Source organism: Prinia subflava, chromosome 6 (genome assembly GCF_021018805.1).
Source record: "Prinia subflava isolate CZ2003 ecotype Zambia chromosome 6, Cam_Psub_1.2, whole genome shotgun sequence".
NCBI lineage: Eukaryota > Metazoa > Chordata > Aves > Passeriformes > Cisticolidae > Prinia > Prinia subflava.
In genome coordinates, this window is record NC_086252.1 from 25,102,315 (window position 1) to 25,121,250 (window position 18,936).

General features: G+C 36.3%; 2 protein-coding genes across 5 annotated transcripts in view; both read left to right on the forward strand.

Moving 5' to 3' along the window:
- Window positions 1-18,936, forward strand: part of ERCC3 (ERCC excision repair 3, TFIIH core complex helicase subunit) — a 387,208-nt gene that overhangs the window by 341,352 nt on the left and 26,920 nt on the right. The gene's annotated exons all lie outside the window — the stretch shown is intronic.
- The window catches only part of MAP3K2 (mitogen-activated protein kinase kinase kinase 2), a 51,744-nt gene that overhangs the window by 25,723 nt on the left and 7,085 nt on the right, over window positions 1-18,936 (forward strand). For 2 of the 3 annotated variants that reach the window (XM_063400796.1, XM_063400798.1), the window contains 11 exons: window positions 668-781; window positions 1,389-1,488; window positions 2,406-2,536; window positions 4,528-4,607; window positions 6,487-6,554; window positions 9,506-9,601; window positions 12,105-12,311; window positions 13,027-13,175; window positions 14,990-15,121; window positions 16,247-16,376; window positions 17,300-17,477. In XM_063400796.1, coding sequence (XP_063256866.1) covers window positions 668-781; window positions 1,389-1,488; window positions 2,406-2,536; window positions 4,528-4,607; window positions 6,487-6,554; window positions 9,506-9,601; window positions 12,105-12,311; window positions 13,027-13,175; window positions 14,990-15,121; window positions 16,247-16,376; window positions 17,300-17,477 — 1,385 coding nt within the window. The remainder of the gene's footprint in view (window positions 1-667; window positions 782-1,388; window positions 1,489-2,405; window positions 2,537-4,527; window positions 4,608-6,486; window positions 6,555-9,505; window positions 9,602-12,104; window positions 12,312-13,026; window positions 13,176-14,989; window positions 15,122-16,246; window positions 16,377-17,299; window positions 17,478-18,936) is intronic. The other variant, XM_063400797.1, reaches the window with a different exon arrangement.

An 18,936-nucleotide genomic window follows, 5' to 3' on the forward strand; every position in this document is an offset into this window, starting at 1 on the left:
ATTTAAAAATCTGTATTCTGTTTTTCCTTTGTTACAAGCAGAAGCTATAATTTTCACTGCTGAAATATGAGCCCAATTTTAGTTGTTACAGAATTCAGATCTCAATTGCATGTTAATAGCATAGTTTTCTGTTCTAAAGATACATATATGCCAAGTTAATTCTAGTTAATTAGATCCAAGTAAGATTCTAGTGAGGACTAGAGTTGTTGCACATGAATCACATTTTCCTTAACAAATGCTGTTTTTCACTGAAGAAATTCTGTTAGTGATGCAAATTTACACAAGTATATTTGTAATATCTAAGACACAAAAATCTGCTTTATTTTCTGTGAAATAGGACTTCTGTTTATCTTACAGACTTATGTTAATTTAGGCATTGACTCAATTGTAGCCATTTTGCTGAAAGTTTTGGATATTTATGTTCTATATAGTCAAAATTGTTGCTTCTTGTGAAGGCTTGTTCCATTTAGTAGAGGAATCTGAAGAAAGAGTTCAGGTTGAACTCCAAACTTTTTAATACTTACTTAAGGGCTCATTTAATAAGGTTTATTTTCAAGTTGTTTGCTATGAAAGGAAAGATTCTGTTTGGTTTTCTGCACTTGAAGTCCTCATTTCTTTCTTGAGTCCTGTTAAACACTTTTTTTCCCCCTGCTTCTTTTTTTTGTAGCTTGTAATTCCATTAACCACACAGGATGACCTGGACAAAGCTGTTGAACTACTTGACCGTAGTGTACATATGAAAAGTCTCAAGATATTGCTTGTAATACATGGAAATACACAGGTATGAGTAGACATGCTAATTTTTTTTTCCTCAGTTTTCACAATGAAGTATAATTTGTATCTTTTCTTGAAGATGGCATTTTTCCAATTGAATATAATACTGATTGCTCCTTCATTTCACTTTAAACATCCATTAGCATTTTGTACTGACTCCGTTTTAACTCTTTCCTAGATCTTGTTCCTTTTTGTTTGCCTACCCTACAGTGGTAGAAAAGTGAGCCTTAGTAGAATGATCCAAAAAAAGCATACAGAATTTAAGTAATGGTAGTTATTTGAAACCATTCTTTGAGTCATGTGTGGGAAGTTCAATATTTGTTGTAGCAAAGACTAGTGAGCTATAGACTAAATGGTGAGAAATTTTGGTACTACCTAACAAATCATGGCATTGATATTCATAGGATTTGTATACTAGTGCATATTGAAAATGAATTTTAAAGACTACAAATGAGCTACTAAAATAGATGAATTGTGATGTAAATTGGCAAGCTGCTTTTTTGACTGCTTAAAAGCTGGAATGTAGTGCACAAAGCTGATAAAGTTTACGAAGTATTTTCATTGTCAGAAATGTAAAGTACTAATTGCAGGTTGTAATACTTATGCATTTTCAGTCACCCAGTGTAAATAGCGTGGAACCCTTGCCCTCACTGGAAGATTTAGATAATACAGTGTTTGGTGTGACAGACAGAAAAAGGCGACTGTCTGTAATAGGTAAGCTGCACATTTCAGTAGCTTTAATTGTAAAAATGTCTTTTTTAGTATTCTCTTCATGAAAATTTTACTCTGAACACAGACTGTATCTTCTACTCATCAATGACTTCTATAGAATTTGCATTTGGGGGAGTGGATTTTGAATACTGAGACAATAGTGTTTTAAATGTATATGATACAGAAAATTATCCAAAAAACCCTAAAAGTAAATAAATGTATGTAGAATTATTTCAGAGTAACCTAAAAAGCTGATGTTAGTACTCCCCTTTATTTTCTGATACAAAAACACGCCACTGGAAAATCTGCTTATAGGGCAATGTGTTTCCTTGCTCAGTTTAGGACCCCTATATTTTTTTACTCTGTGAGCATTTGTTTAAGATACTGATTTTGGGATTGATACTACCTTTTTGCTTATTGATGTTTTAAAGTTGGGTGATGTTAACTTCCAAATTCAATTATGAAACTAGAGAATTTAATGAATAATTTTCCAGACAATTGAATTAAATTATTAAGCATTTGTTATGAATATATGTATTTATATTCTTACAGACTTAGTATGCAACAAAGGAAAACTGAATTTCTCAAGAGTTGGAAAGCTACATGGGTAGAAGAGTTTGGATTTTGATTTTGTTCAAAAGAAGGAATTTACCCAGCTAGATGTGTGGGCAAATTATATTTCTACTCATGTATTATGAAAATTCCCTTTAATGTCATTGCGGCAACTCTGTCCCAGAGTTTTTTGTAATTTCTGGATTGTAAATTTTAAATGCTATACTTAAGTCTTGTATTGCACAGGCATTTGGGGGATTCCTAAAGCAAGAAGTGATCCAGACAGGCTCAGTGCCTGTGAGGCACTTAAATAAAGCCTTTGAATTCTGGGTTAGTGCAGAGACTGACTGGCCTTTTTCTTTCCAAAGGTTCTAATACTCGTGATAGGAGTTCCCCTCCCCCAGGATACATTCCAGATGAGCTGCATCAGGTGGCTCGAAATGGGTCCTTCACCAGTATCAACAGTGAGGGTGAATTCATTCCAGAAAGTATGGATCAGGTACGTCTGTGATTGTTGAAATTTAAGGTTTTGTTAAGTTTGTTTATGAAATACTGTTCAAGAAGGATATAGAATTATTAGAAAGAGCAGCAAAAAATTTGATGATACCTCTATTGGTGGCATGAGGTTGACAAAATTGTACTGTTTCATCTTGCAGAACTTTGTTGGGTTTTTTCCTGTCTCTTCGGTTTTTTAAATATGCTGTTACAAGGAGGACAATAATATTCTTAATTGCCACAATAGTTGAGTGAGATAGTGATAAATACAAATAACAGCAGAGATGTCTACATTAGAAAGCACAAGCCCCTTTATTTTACTGAGAATGATATGTAAGCAAGACCAGCTTTACAACTTTTCCAGGCAGTTAGAAGGAGATTTTAAGAAAGAGTTTGGATTTGTCAGAATTATTTGGACTCAGTTGATACTTGAGAGTTGGACTCAATGATCCATGTGGGTTCTTTCCAACTCAGAATATTCTGTGATTCTGTGTGGTGGGTACTGTGTTGGGGTAGAGGCAAGAGGATGGTGGTAGGCCTGGCATAAAAAAGCTCTGAAAGGCTTCTCAAATTCATTTTTTAGTGTGTAAAGATCACAAATGTATGTTATTTTTTTCTTCTAACTCACCTGCATTAGTGTAGGATATCAGCACACTTAGCAAAAATAAAAATTCTACTCGATAAATATTAAAAATTGCCCTTCAAAACAGCAGGAAAAGAAGTGGGAATGTAACTGCTCACGGAATTGGCAATGGAGAAAGAGATGTTTCAAGGAGGAAAGAAAAATAATGCTGCATACACAAATCAGTTCAAGTTGTTGTTGACATTGGCAGTGTATTTACAAATGGCAAGAGTCAACGGTTTTTATGAGCTGACTAAATGAGAGACAGATGATAAAATAAAGGCAAAGGGATAGTGCAGTTTGTTGCACAATTTTGATGACTGAACTGAGAATAGAGACTGAATCTCCTGCTTTCCAGACCACGGCTATTCATTATCATAGCCATGTGGTCAGATCCAGCCCAGGTCTGGATTCATTCCAGTGAAATAGTTACTTTTGGCCTGGGAAAAGTAATTTCTGGTCACTGGCTGGTCAGACAGACAGATGATCCCTTAAGCCTGGGATGTCCATTCAGTCCTAAGTATTCCAGAAATATATAACCTGTCGTGTATGCATTGCTTTATGAGCTGTCAGCAGGTTTAAATTAATGAATTTTACTTTCATAAGAAGCCAGGTTAGTTCAGCCTAAGCAGCCTCAAGGGACAGTTTGGGGTGGTGGGCTCACAAATTTTGTTTGCCTCCCTCCCCTACATTGCCATGTCACCTCGACAAGTGTTGGCCATGCTGCCTTTATCTGTCACAGCCTGCCCAACAAAGACAAGAAGGGAATTTGGGAATAGAGAGTTTTGATCTGCTGTTGACCTGCCTGAGCACAGCTATTTGCACTCTGACAGCAGATCCTACACTTTCTGTAAGAGATGAGGACTTGGATAAAACCTGTGGGCTGCCAGTGCCATAGTGCATTGGGTTAGAGAGATAATCAATATGGTTCAGCAGGAGACAAGAGGAATAAAAATGCTGAACCTGTGGTAAATGTTGTCCTCCCCAATACAGAGTTCATGTAAGTGTTTGAGTTTGCAGTGTGCAAACTCACTTTCTGGACACTATTTCTTTCATAAGTCCTTTATTGGTGTATGGCAAAGTGTGTGCCCAGGACCTTTAAGATGCAGCACAGACCATAAAAATTGGAGGGGTAACTGCTTAATTTACAGCAAAAGACTGATGTCCAATTCATAGAAAATAATAGATATTATACAATATAGCAAAACAAACTTCTTTTTAGGAAGGTCATTTTAAGCTGTTTTTACCAGTTCTTATCTGATTTAGATTTGTTTCTTATTAGCTGTTTTATAGCAAAACCCTTAGCTATTTAGAAAAAAATTGAGAAAGAACTTGTTGAACTTGTTGATCTTCCTCTGTTTGTTATTTATTAGATGCTGGATCCATTGTCTTTGAGCAGTCCTGAAAACTCTGGCTCAGGAAGCTGTCCCTCCCTTGACAGCCCCTTAGATGGGTAAAAATTATTTACATTAATTAATCAATTATCTTTATTGGATTGCATAATGTCTCAGTTGTAAAATACAACTCCTTTCAAGTGACAGTACTTCTTCTAGAAATTCCTTTTTAAGTTCTGGAATATTTATAAAAGCTTATTGAAACTTAATTGCTTACTAATACATGGAAAATACTGTAGCGCATTTTTGTTTTTAATAACTGGTATTTAAACCACAAAAATTTATATTTAAGGTCCTAAAAAAATATACTGGAAGCTTTTACTAAATGTTGCTAGTCTTTCGTATGTGTGGTGTATATTCCCTGGCAGTGAGCCACTCCAAAAAATTTACAGTTCTTAGGCACTGCCATGTGAATTAGGCTTTCCTATGCCAAAGCAGGGGGTACCCAATGCAAGAAGGAGGGTAGAGTCATTTATAGGCTTCAACAGGCAATCCCATCCTTTCTTTTGCAATTGCTGTCTGTTCCTCTCCCTTTGTTCCTGTTGCAAACTTTCAACTTGTTTTTCTTTATTAAAGTCTACCAGTCAGCAAGAGGCAGTGTGTGCTGTGGGGAGTCTTTTTGGATTGACCTCTGAGGAGACCCCTGTGTTTTTAGGGGGTCCCTGTCCACCAGCCAAGTCAAGCAGAACATATTCCTGTTTGGTTTATGGTGGTCAGGCAAATAACCTTGGGTTTAATGTGCAGATTTGCTCTTTGTTTATTTCAAACTGCGAAAGAAATAAAACTACTAAATAAATATTTTATTTAATTGGTAGAAAGGTGAAGAGTTGGAGGTCACTGCCTGTGGCAGTTAATCAGAGCTGTATTATTCAGTAGTACTATCTCATTTGAGAATATGTGGTTTGAAGACACAAATAGATTTGTGTGTAATAAATACAGTTTTGAATTTAGTAAGTCTACCTTTCACAAGCAAGAATAGATGGGAAAAGTATTTTATGGTTTCAGTGTGGTAGGCTATACATATGTGGTGTTTAATGTAGGTCCATAGAAAAGAAATTTTACCTAATTGCCAAATTTAGGGATTTTGTGGGATAGGAGTGAGTGGAAGAAGGGGAAACAAAGCAAACTTAATGCAGCTCATATTTCTTCTTCAAAATTTCTTTTGGTTGTTTTTATTTACTTAATTTGTCACCTCTACTTAGTTTGTTTTCCTTTTTTTTTTCCATTTAAATATTTCCAACAAAGATGTAGGTTTTGTGTCTCCATTTAGCTTCTGTTACCCATTAGAGAAATTCTTACCAGAAAAAGGAGGACACTGTTTTGGTATGTTTATGGAAATAAACTGTTATCGATTGCTCTGACTGGCAATCCCATCCATTCCTTTTGGTGGCTGGGAGTTACATACCAACTGTAGGTAAGAAACAATGTGATCATGTAAGAACCAAAAAATTGTTCATCATTCTATAACTCAATAAAATCACTCTCTTAATCCTATAACTTTCTTGGAGAGAAGAGGAAATGTTTTTCCTCATTAAAAGGTTCTACATTTCTTTGGTTAAATTTCCTCAAGAGTTTTTGCAGTCTGTATAACTGATTTGCCAGTCTGTAAACCTTTGTGTTTAGCCATAAAGGTGTTAAACATAACAGTGTTCCTTTGTGGCTATACTTGTGATAATTCGTGTTTTTACTAATATCATTGCTCATTAACAGAGTCTGTTGCTTTCTTACCTACATTAAGCTCAATAAGCAAGCTTTTCCATTGTTACTGATCCTCAGTTGTTACGGTTACCTACCAGTATTGAGTTTTAGAATTGAGTTCCACCTTTGTAAACTGGTGCAGCAGCCTGTATAGCAGTGGCTTTTCATCAGTAAGAGGACAGTAAGCTTAAGTCTAGATTAACAGTAGTTTTTAGATTCTGTGTATTTTTACACTTCCAGGGACAACTATCCCAAGTCTCGGATGCCAAGAGCACAGAGCTATCCAGATAACCATCAGGAATTCTCAGGTAGGCAAAAATCACTGGAGGCACACTAGCTTCCCAGAACTGCTCCCCTTGCAGATAATAGGACTGAGAAGGGATGTTTACATTGGTGAAGTCTTGTATTACAAACAATATGGTAGAAGAAAGCAAAGCAACACCAAATGCACACAGTGAAAGATAGCATGAAAATACAAGAAAATCACATTTCTTCCGGATTATTGTATGTGACACCACTCCTAGTGGGTGTAATATAGCTATCTGCTTTTAAAAAGAACAAATGTTGCAGTGCATAGGGGCATGCAACACTTAGTTAAATTGGGCTGTAATATCTGTCTCTAAGTTGGTGTATAACTGTGGTTAATTTTTTAATTTGGAGGTGGTGTGGTTTAACCCCAGTAGGCAGCTAAGCCCCACACAGCTGCTTGCTCACTCCCCTGTGTGGGACTGGGGCGAGAATCCAAGGGGAAAAGTAAGAAAACTCATGAGTTAAAATAAAGCCAGTTTAATAGTACAGGAAAAGCTGCACACACAAGCAAAACAAAACAGTGAATTCATTCACCTCTTCCCATCAGCAGGCAATTGTTCAACCATTTCCAGGAAAGCAGGGCTTCATCACTCCCTAGTGGTTACCTGGGAAGACAAATGCCATCACTACAAATGTCCTTCCTTCCTCCGTCTTTCTCCCAGCTTTTGTTGCAGAGCAAAACCTGAGATAGTTTGGGATATCCCTTGAGTCAGTTGGGGCCAGCTGCCCCAGGTGTGTTCCTTCCTAACTTCTTGTGCCTCCCAGCCCACTCTACCAGCTGGTAGGGCAACGTGTGAAGCCAGAAAGCTCCTTGATCCTGTGTAAATGTGCTTCAGCAATAACTAAAATATGTTATCAACAGTGTTTTGGCCACAGATCCAAAATGTAGCACCATAAGAGCCACTGTGAAGAAAATTAACTCTATCCCAGCCAAAACCGGTACATGGAACCTTTGTTTTCTTCTGTGAAATAAGAATCACTTTGAAGTGCTCACAGTTTTTGTAATTGAAAGCACTGCACAGTGAAAGGATGGAAGGCTGTGTGCTGTGCTTATAAATTAATCTCACCACTAATGGTTTTTTTCATACAATACTCTGGCTCAAATCCAAGTTACTGTGCAGAGTTCAGGCTGTGAAGTGCAGTGGGTAACCTTGAAAGTGCTCTGAAATGTCTTCTCACAGTCATGTCTCACTACAAAACTTTGCTGTTGAACAATAATTAAATCAGTAAATGAAAAGGGTTTTGTGTTTCTTCAGTCTATTACATATATTGAGGCTTTTATTTTGATTTTGAAGCTTTATCCAGATAAATGTGTGGTGGTGAGTTTTTTTCTTTTTAGAATTCTAGAATGCCTAACAGATTGCACCATTTTTAAATAAAAATAAAACTAAAGCTGTGTGTAAGAAGCATAGGTGGCAGAGATAAGTACCAGGAGTTGGAAATGTCAAAAATTACATTGCCTTTTGTATAAACCTAATCTAGTTTATTTGTGTTCATTACAGTTACTTTTCTAATAAGATCATCTTGCAATATTTTTATGGGGATTTGTTGGGTTTTTTTCCCATGCATATTCTGGTATGTTAACAGTGGGATAGATAGCAATCATTAATTCCATATTCAATATTTATTATCATGATTTGATGTGTAACAGAAGCAGAAAAAATGTCTCCATCTGGCCTAGTCTTTCCTGCTGCCACAACCAGTACTGGGCTTCTACAGAAGGGTGTGTAGTATTCCTCTCTCAGAATATATTCCTAGTCACGTATTGCTCAAGGGTTCTGTAAATGCAAGATGTTCTGCTTGATTTGATAGATTTTTTTTTCCTTCCACAAATTTTTCTTGTCCCTATTTCAATTTGTAAAAACTTTCTCAGCATCAGCTGTAGGTTGCAACAGAAAGTTGTGCAATTTATTGTGTTTTATGAAGAAGTATGTGCTTTGTGTCTTTTTTTAAGGCTTGTTTTGTTTTCTGTTACTGTTTCTCCAGTGGATTCTTTTAATTTGTTTTTTATGGACCTCTTTAATCCCTTTGAGCTGTTGCTTTTCTGGTATATAGAGGCCTACATTGCTTATGGAGAAGCAGTTTTGTATCTTTGATTATCTCTGTACTTCTGAATATTTTGCAGTTTTACTAAAATGTTTGAAATGGAGTAGACCAAATTTTGTTCAGTGTATCTTACAGCATTTAATTTTTGTCTCAACTAATACAAAGAGTACAGCTGCTGCTTTTTTGGAAGTCTCTACCACAAACCTTTACAGTGAATTTCATCTGCAACTTTAATATCCAGTCATGTAGACTCTTAAGGGCCTTCTATAATTATTCTGTTTGGTTTATTTCTCAAAGTGATTCTGCCACCTCACTGTTCCTCATTCTGTACAGAGAGTTCATGGATAATTAAACTGCATGAGTTTTAGCCCAAATTCCTGTGGACTGCTGACTGTTTCCTCCCTTCTTAAGTACTTATCTTCTAACCAGTTATTTATGCATGAGGGACTTTTTCACTTATCTTATGCTTTTCCTCCTCAATAACTTTTAAAAGTTAAAAGAGGATCTATTGAATGTGTTTTAGTAATTCAAGCTGTGTTGACTCATTCACCATTTTTTCATATTTATACAACTTTTAATTATATTCTTTGGAATAGTTTCTCCTGTAGAAAGTATTTTTAAAACTGGAGTAATCAGGCATACTTTAGTCATCCAACATTCTTTTAAGCAAGATGTTACAAACCACTTGGGCTCTTGAATTCTTATCCTTTGGGACTTTGATTGAAGTCCTTTCAGTTCTTGTGAGTTGTGTGATTTTGTTTTATAAACCTCTTTTTGCTCTGATGCTTTAACCCTTCATATCCTCTGATATCTTCACCCACTTTAAGTTTGTATTACCAAAGTGATTAATTTAACATACTTTTGTCACATTTTAAATTTTGAAATGATTCCTTTTATTTTCTAGTAGAGTATGATATCCCAATATTTGAGAAATTTGGAAAGGGGGGGACTTATCCCAGAAGATACCATATTTCATATCATCAACAAGACTACAATGATGGTAAGTATGAACACTGCAACAGTTTTAATTATCTGTTTTTCTCATCTGAAAATGTGAATAAAATTGTAAGATCTTAATGAGATTATATGAAAGTATTGAAGAAATTGAAAGCCTAAATTCTTTCCCCAAACTCACTTGCTAAGCTTCTAATGATTGATAGAACCTCTGAGCAGTTTTATCTCTGGTAAAGTGATGGATTACAGAATTCCTGACTCAATATGCACAACTGTAGAAATGTTTGCTATCTTTGGCCGCACACAAGTCATACAGTATTGGTTTTTGACCTTTATGACCCTTTTCTAGCTAAAGTAGACACATTAGTTTGTAATGTCTTGTTTTGCTTTAAGAAATCCCAAGTATGGCAGAATTCCTGTTAACAGTTTCTTAGATTAATAGAGTAAATAAAACTTAAGAGCAGTGATGTAAACTGAGAATTAGCTGATGAAATAAATTGTTGGAATGCAGGGCAGCACCTGCTAATGTGTCCACAAAACTGGTGTGGACAGTAATACCATTGATATAAATTTAACATGTGTTAAATTTCTAAAGGAAGTAGAGAGGAGCAGCTGAAGGATTTTCATACTTCAGGGTGTGTCAAGTGCTAGTAGAGAAGTGTTAAGAAGAAATGTCTTCCAAGACCAGATGGTTTCATTGCAGTGTGGAATGAGCACAGCAATAAATGGAATTATGTTCAGGAATCACAGAAATATCAAACTGAGGCACTGCAAAGTCTAGTCCCTTGCTCTAAGGCAAGATTTAAAGAGGCAAAGATCTGTCACATTGACTTTTAAGTAAACTCTAAATTGACTTCAACAGAAGACATATTCTCTTTTTGTTACCAACTTCCAAGATAGCTTATCTTATAACTTAACTTTCTCTATCTCCCACAACATTTTTGCTGCAAATGAAAATAGTAACTAGTTACTCTATTTTAACACAGTGAAGAATTGGTCATTGCCCTTATATATCACTGCATCACATACCTGTTTTCTCACTTAGTTTTCTTCTCCTGCCGAGCTGAGGCTTTTCTCATGGCCACTTTATGTATAACATAGGATATAAGCAGAACTTGGTATGTAGCAGTCACATTAATATATTGCAGAATGACCCTACTTTCTGGTCACCATTCTGACTGCTCTTCAGTCTTTGGTTACATTTCTGTATCATTTTCTTCATGACTTCAGTCCAACCAATTGCTTTACACTTTGTAGTTTCTGCATTAGATTTCTCTTTAAGTACTTCCTTTTTGAATTTCATCTTGTTGATTTTTGAGTCGTCTCTAACTTCCATACCACTGTGAATTTTAATTTGTATCTTTTAATGGACTTTCAGCCATGCTTAACATGATGTCATGTGCAATATTTCAGTATATTAAGTTCCATCATATGTACATCATGAGTTAAAATAGTGTATGGAAGTAGACTGAAGATAAACTGCTGGGCATGTCCTCTTAAATTATCTTCCCCTTTGATGAGAAATCACTGATAACTGCTCTGAATCTGTCTTGAGTATAATTTGCATAGTAAGCTGGTCTGCAACACTTCATGAGTTGGCTTGTGAGAATGTCCCACTGAAATGGGAAAATTGGATTAGCTACATAAGACAAACCAATTATGAGTGGTTTATCACATTTTTATCTTCTCAATGGTGAATAAAACTGTTTAATAATTTGCTTGCATATCTTTCTTGGAATTTAAATTGTCCAGACTAGTATATAAGTCTGAGTCTACTATTTCAAAGATATTTAATCTGCTTTCTTTAGTCCTCTGGGAACACCTCTTCCAATGTAATACCTAATGAATCAGAGACTCCTTCAGTTATTGCTGAGTTCTGTAGGATGAAACTTAATCAAGAGATACTATCCTAAAAATAGTTGTGTTATCTAAATAGATTAACATAAATTGTATTAGTCATCTGGTTGTAATTAAATTAACATGTTGAAGATCAGTGCTCTGGTTTTTTATTCTGATTCCATAGCCATCTCCAAATTTTACATTGCTTGTGTTTTGATTTCTAAAATACTTCTGTGGTCTTCCTGTTGACTCCACGTGTCAGTCTTTCTTTGCATTCAATTCTTTCTAGTTTACAGGAGGAAGAGGCTGGCTGGGGCACTACAAGATTGTAAACGTGTATTTTGTTCTCCCAAATATGAGAAATTTGGTATTTGCACATTAATAGAGCAATAAAAGCAGAGGCAGGGCATTTTCTTTTCTCGTCTTCCAGATATCCATGTTTTTCAGCATGTTGGTTATATTTCAGAACAGTTTCAGAATTGGGTCCGAATTTTCATCTCTTAAACATAAATTTTTGATTCTATCTAGTCTTTATATATATCTGTGATGGTGGAAAGTTAAACCACTAAATTTCATGATGATTGTGTCCTGTCCTCCACTGTGGTGGATTTGAAGGAAATTATGTAGAATTCACAAAGTATTTGCATGCACACATTGCATTGCAGTATCTTTTTGTACTGTAACCTTTGTCTTTTTGTATGTCATTGAAGGTCGTAAAACTTTTCCAAGAGCCAGAAGGACTCAGGGGAACAATTTCCGCTCACCGGTTAGTTTCAGTCCCACTGACCACTCGCTGAGCACCAGCAGTGGCAGCAGTGTCTTTACACCCGAGTACGAAGACAACCGAATGAGGAGGAGGGGCAGTGACATAGACAATCCTACCTTGTCAGTCATGGACATCAGCCCACCCAGCCGCTGTAAGTTCTGGCAGTTTGTCAACCCCACTATAGAACTCTTACTTTTTATATCATGTGAAAACCTAGCATGTCATCCAAACACATGCCATGAAATAACATGTTTTTATCTCTCTGATAGGCAAAGGTCAAGACTATGCTCATCAGTATTTTCATTGCTTACCTTGCCAACCTTCATGTAGACTTTCAATTGGAACTTAGATCTGTGATAACGAAACATTGTAACTGTTGTAAAACTCTTTAAGAGCTGAGAAGGGTTTTGTAGGTTGCAGAGACTATTTTTGCAGATGTTGGTCATGTTTTCAGTTAAACTGTACATTTTTAGTGGTACTGCTTCATACTTGCGGTAGAAATTCAGGAGCAAATATACTTTGTGATGACTTCAGTAGCTCATACTTGGTAATTATGCCTCAGTTTTTTTAAAAGAAAGTTGTTTGTTTAACATGCTTTTTCTGTTTTTCAGATTAGCTATCGCTAGTTGTTTTAAGTATGTATAGTTCTTCCACAACTTATTTTGCAATTAAACTTAAGTAGCTTATGTTTTCCATCTTACAGGGAGTTTTATTGATTTTTGTAATTTATATGGTGAGGCTTAGGACGCACAGTCTCTGTTGTTGAAAAAGTAGCCTTTTAAAAATTATTTTCTGTGTATTCCAGTTTTTCTCGATCAGCTGAATAACAAGCTCATTTGAAAACCAAAACATACTTATATTTTCAGCACCACGAGCTCCAACTAACTGGAGACTTGGTAAACTGCTGGGTCAAGGTGCGTTTGGCAGAGTGTATCTGTGTTATGATGCTGATACTGGAAGAGAACTAGCTGTCAAACAAGTTCAGTTTGATCCCGACAGCCCGGAAACCAGCAAGGTAAGTGATGCCAAAGAGAGAGCTTGGAAAAGGCTTCTGCCTTTGGTGTGTTCTACACTGGACTCACATTCCTTTCCTTGAGCAAGATGAACGTGTTTTGAGCATGTTTTAAACCGTGTTGTGTTAGGAAACCATGTCCTTGTTAGGAATTCTGTTTTGTTAGTACAGTAGATAATTAGTCTGCTTACCTGATTTTAATATTATATCGCATTTTTTATTTTTCAGACAGATCCTTATACTGTGAAGATGCATAATTTGATTTGGTGCAGTCTCAGTCTCTAAAATTAAACAATCTATTATGAAGTGTGCTCTGACATAGATAAGTAGTTACACTAACAGGAATTGGAGGCAGTTACATTCATAAGCAGAAAAAGCTGTACTAGTATAAGTGTTCCTGAAAACAAATTCCTGGAAACAATTTGGTTTTGGCTATGAAAACAGTTTAAGATTCTTATCTATTTTTTCATCCTTTTTGGGGATATTTCTTTGTTTGGGTTTTTTTTTGTTGTTGTTGTTTGTGTGTTTTGTTTCTTTTAAACTTTGTGCATCAAGACTAGCTGCTGTTAGACACTGTGTTTCTCCCTAAAGAGTACAAGCTTCCTTGTTAGTTTATTCTCTCTCTAAAATTAAACTTGTCCATCTTTAAATGCTGGATGCTGAAGGAGATAAGCAATTTAAAAGTAGCACCAATCCACTATTTCTTCTTTTCCCAAACCATACTTGCTGCTTTTTACAGGATGGGAAGAGAATTATTACTTTCCCTACATTATGACTGCACTGTGGGGAGCAAGGCCAGGAAAACGAAAGCATGATTGCAGAATTCAGTGGCTGCCAGTCATAGTTGCTGCTAGTAGTGGTGTAGGATCAAAGAAAAAGAATCATTTGTGCTGTAGATTCCTAGTGTAGTTGTTGTTGCTACTTCTTTAAAATGTGTAACAGAACAACTCATTATGTTCTGCAAATGTTAAAATATGGTAGTATTTCTCCTGAAGCAACAGTTTTGTGAGCTCACTTGTCATAGCATTTTGTAGTACTGTGTGTCTCTGTGTGTAAAAAAAAAATCTATTTTCATTCTAGTCTCAGGAGTGTGAGGGTATCCATAATAGGCTGTGACAGATAAAAATTCAGGTTTTGATGAAAAACTTCTTGGTGAAATTTGGAATCTAGTCAAGTTTGACTTTGTGGGTTAGTATTTTTCCAGCATCTTATTTTACAGTCCATTTCAAAATGTCTTACTTGCTGTTTGCAAAATTTGCAGTATTTTGGATTGCTCCAAAAAAGAACCAACTGTTAGTGTTTTCCTTTGTTGTATTTCATTATTACACTATCAAGTGATGCTCAAAGGCATTTTTAAAGTATAGTCTATCATCCTGGAAAAGTTAAGAATTAGTGCTAATTATTCCACCACAAAGATTAAAATGTGGGGGTTTTTGTGTTTTGTTAGTTGTTTTTTTACCCAAGTGGAGGCTTATGACGTGTTACATTAGTGATCACTGACCTCACGCACATATTGATACCTGCTGTGCTCTGAAACAAACAATTTCAAGAGAAGAAAAACAATGAAACCAGCAAAATCATCTCAAAGATAACGTATAGAAAAGACATAATTTTGGTTGTTTTTAATTACCTCAATTTAACATGGATATTTGCTTGTTATAAAATGCAAAAACTTGACATTACCTGTAGGGGTATTTTGTTACTTAGTTTGCATAACATTCAGTATGTACACACTGCTCTGCTTGAAAAAATTGAAATACAAAATCTTAGTTTTACTACATCTAGCATGATAAATCTGTAATGTTTTGTCTTTTCAGGAAGTAAATGCTCTTGAATGTGAGATTCAGCTGCTGAAAAATCTGCTGCATGAAAGAATTGTTCAGTATTATGGCTTCTTGAGAGATCCACCTGAAAGGACACTCTCAATATTCATGGAGTACATGCCTGGGGTAAGCAAGAGAGCTCATCCACTTCAGCCATCGACTGTGTACAGTGTGACAAGTGTTCAGCTTTGCATAAGAGCACACAGATACTTAAAACTGTCCAGGTTAAAAACACCAAAGATGGGTACTGACAATTGCTTGCAGCCTCCTGTCTTCTCCATTGCTTGCTTGGGTTTTCACAATTACTGTGGTTCTTAAAAAAAGCTCTTCGTGTTTGGTTTTGGCATAAGTGGTGCCTGGCAATGTCTTTGAAAAGACAATATTATCATTAGTAAACTCTTAAATCTCCCTGAATTTTATTGTTTTGTTTTGCCACGCTTCAAGTATTTCTGGAAAACAAAAAGTAGCTGAGATGGGATACAGAAAGTGCATACAGAAAATAATCTTGGTGCTTGCTTCTTGTGTGGCACCCAGTATATGCTGAACAGCTGTTCTTCTGCTTTGTTAGGAAATATTATAAGGTCAGAAAACTGTAAATTTTCATTTTCTCAGCAAGTGGGATCAGCAGAGCTAAATAATATGTGCTCCTATAAAAACAGAGTATTTCTGAATAGTTAACAGCTACTTACTGTGAGACTAGGGAGGGAGAAAGCAGTGTCTGGGCATTGTTTTCTTGGTTGTGGTAGATTTTTTGTTTGCTTCTTTTTTTTTGAGTTCTGGGCCTTGTTTTGTGGGACTTCGTGAATTTTTCTGAGATTTGAGATCAGTGTGGCAGAAGTAATCTCAGCAGTTTGTAACTCCGTGTGACAAAAACAGGTTATACAAAAATAGTTGCAAAAACCCCAAGAAGTTTTGATTTAAGCATATATCAAGCTAAGATTTGCTTACCTCTTTTTTTTTTTTTACCTAAAGGACCACCCTATAGCACATGGTGGTTTTTTTCTTGATAATGTTTATTTCTCAGTATAAGCTAACACAAAGGGTATGTTATGTCCATCCTAAGTATCACCACTTACCCGTCAAAAAGTTTGAGGGTGCTGTTGTATTTCTATACATTGGACTGGAACTATGTGAGTTTTAAGGTTAAATCAAGAAGAACTGTTATTTTAAATGTCTACATTTCAGGCATAAATATAATTGAATTTCAGTTGAATTCTAGAACTGTTAGTGCTTTATACTTCTGTGCCATAGGGTTCCATCAAAGACCAATTGAAATCATATGGAGCGCTCACAGAGAATGTGACTCGTAAATACACACGGCAGATTTTGGAAGGAGTTCACTATTTGCACAGTAATATGATTGTCCATCGAGATATTAAAGGTAACGATAGTTCTGTGCACACTTCAGTGCTCTTTATTACTGATTCTTTTCAATCTTATGTGAAGCACTAAAATGCAATTAAGTTTGTAATACCAAAATACTGACTTAAAATCAATGTGATTCCTTTCCATCTTTTAGTCTGGTCACTGTTGCAACCTGGGGAGGGAAAAATAAGCAACTTTAGGATGTTCTAGCAGAGTTCTGGCAATGTTTCTTTAGTCTCCATTTGCAAAACAATCAGGATGAATTCCTTTCTTTACAAGAAGTGACCAGCAGAGGTGACTTGCCTGATAAGACTTCTTCCATTTTACTGCTAGGAAGCCTGGTGAAACATTTACTTTTTCCAGACAGGTGCAGGTGACTTACAAGTGTGTTGTATAAGTGACTTGTGAATATGTAGGAAGATGGTGATGTGCAGAATAGGTGTGTTGAACACAGTGCTGTTGTATTCCCTAATATTTTTACCATTTTTCTGTTGTTTTGTATCAACAGCATTTTGTTCCAAAGCTGGTTGAGATATCACAGTCCATTTGTACATCTTGTGCAGATAACAGTTTTGAATAAATCTGTAACAACGTTTGAGGTTTTGCTTTAAAATAATATGGAGACATTTTCAGCTGTGTGGAAACTCCTTTCCTGTTTTGTTTAATTTCCCATGTATGGCACATCCCTAATTTTGTCAGGAGCACTTTACAAAGGGACTGTCCCTTCCTGGAAAAGGCCTAGGATGCAAAGAGTGTGTGCAGTTCATTATTTTCTGAACTCCAGAACAGAGCAGTAGAAATGGCCAGAGAGTAAATTCTCTGACTAGAAATCCTAGGTTGATGTTGAATTGTATCACAGAATCCAAACTTATGTTATTGTTTCCCACACCAAAACCTTGAGTCTTTCATGAAGGTAATGCTGTGCTCCCTTCCTTCCAGGAGCAAATATTCTGCGGGATTCAGCAGGCAATGTGAAGCTTGGTGACTTTGGTGCCAGCAAAAGACTGCAGACTATCTGTCTCTCTGGTACGGGAATGAAGTCTGTCACAGGCACTCCATACTGGATGAGTCCCGAAGTGATTAGTGGAGAAGGGTACGGCAGAAAAGCAGACATCTGGTATGTTAAAAAACCCCTTCTCTACTGAAAAGTGTCATTTCATTTTCAGCAGAGAGTAGGTGCTTGTTATCTGAAGCTGCAGTGTTTCATCCTGGGATTTAAGCTGAAGAAGGTGGCAAATGTGAGCACTGACAGTCATGTTTGGAGAGTCTTAACTCTGAAATTTAATTTTTCATGTGGCAATTTCTCAGCCCATCAGTTTAGAGATCATAAGAGAATCCTTTCAACTGACCTCATGTGAAGTTGGGATTACCAAACTGTTTGTTAATTCTGGAGAGTTACTGACTGAAAACAATGCGTGAAGCTTTGAAACATCACTTCAGTCAACATCTTGTAATGAAACTTCAACACTGAAATACCTTTGATGTAAGGCAGAAAATAAAATGCTACTCCTCTAAAAGCTGAACACTTAAGAGTGAATTTGACAGATTTAAAGGGGAGTATCAAAAAATAATTTGATTTAAGTTGTTATTAAATACTTAAGAACTAAGAGGGAAAGGTAATTTTCAAACATGAAGGTTAGTGAAACTTTGTATATGCCACATTCTAACATGACTCCAGCCCAGTGGACATATGACTCTGGCAATGAGACCCACTTTGCACTGCAGCTGATCTGTGAATATGCAATAATAGGCAGGCAGCAGCAGACAGGCAGGAGTAGTAACCCTGTGTGTTTAAAAAGGAACTACATGATATCCAAGCAATAGCAATACTTTTAGCCTCAAGGAAGTTAATTTAGGCTACTTCAGATTGCTTAGTAATTACTCTGATATACATGAAAAATAGGTCAACCTTATAGGATCAAGCAGTTGACTTGTTCAAATTCGAAGTATTGGTATGAAGGTTGTGTGTTTTTTGGTGAAAACGTAAGAAAAAATACTGAAGTTGGACAGCTGTCAGTCAGTAAATCCTTACTGTGTAAAGCAATGTACCTCTGTTTAAGCACAAAACTTCTTGCAGGCATCTTGAAAAACATTCAAACTTTGTAAGAATTGGGAAAATATTTCAACCTATCCATTTGGCAGTATCATTCACTTGTTATTGGGAGATACTGCTCTTTAATGGCTTTTGGAACAAATTTTCTCAGGCCATGTGCGTGCCCTTTTACATTCCTAAATTCTTCACACATTGTTCTTAAAATTTTGGTTTGTCAATCTAAGTATATTTTTAGTATCCTTAACTAAAACAGAAAATACCATGAAGTAGGGCTTTTGTTCTTCAGCTGCCATATTATGTTTGCACACTGTTCACTGGTGGTAACTCGTGCATTTGTAATGAGCTGGCAACACATGTGGCATGCACGGAGCGTTCCTGATGCTTTGTGTTTCTGTTTCAAGGAGCAGGAAAGCTCCCAAGGGCAGTGCTGAGTGTGGCCTTCGTCAGCCTGCTGAGCACTGGATGCTGGCAGGGCCCTACCACAGTTGGTATTGCCTGGATAAATGTAGTTATCCCTTCACTG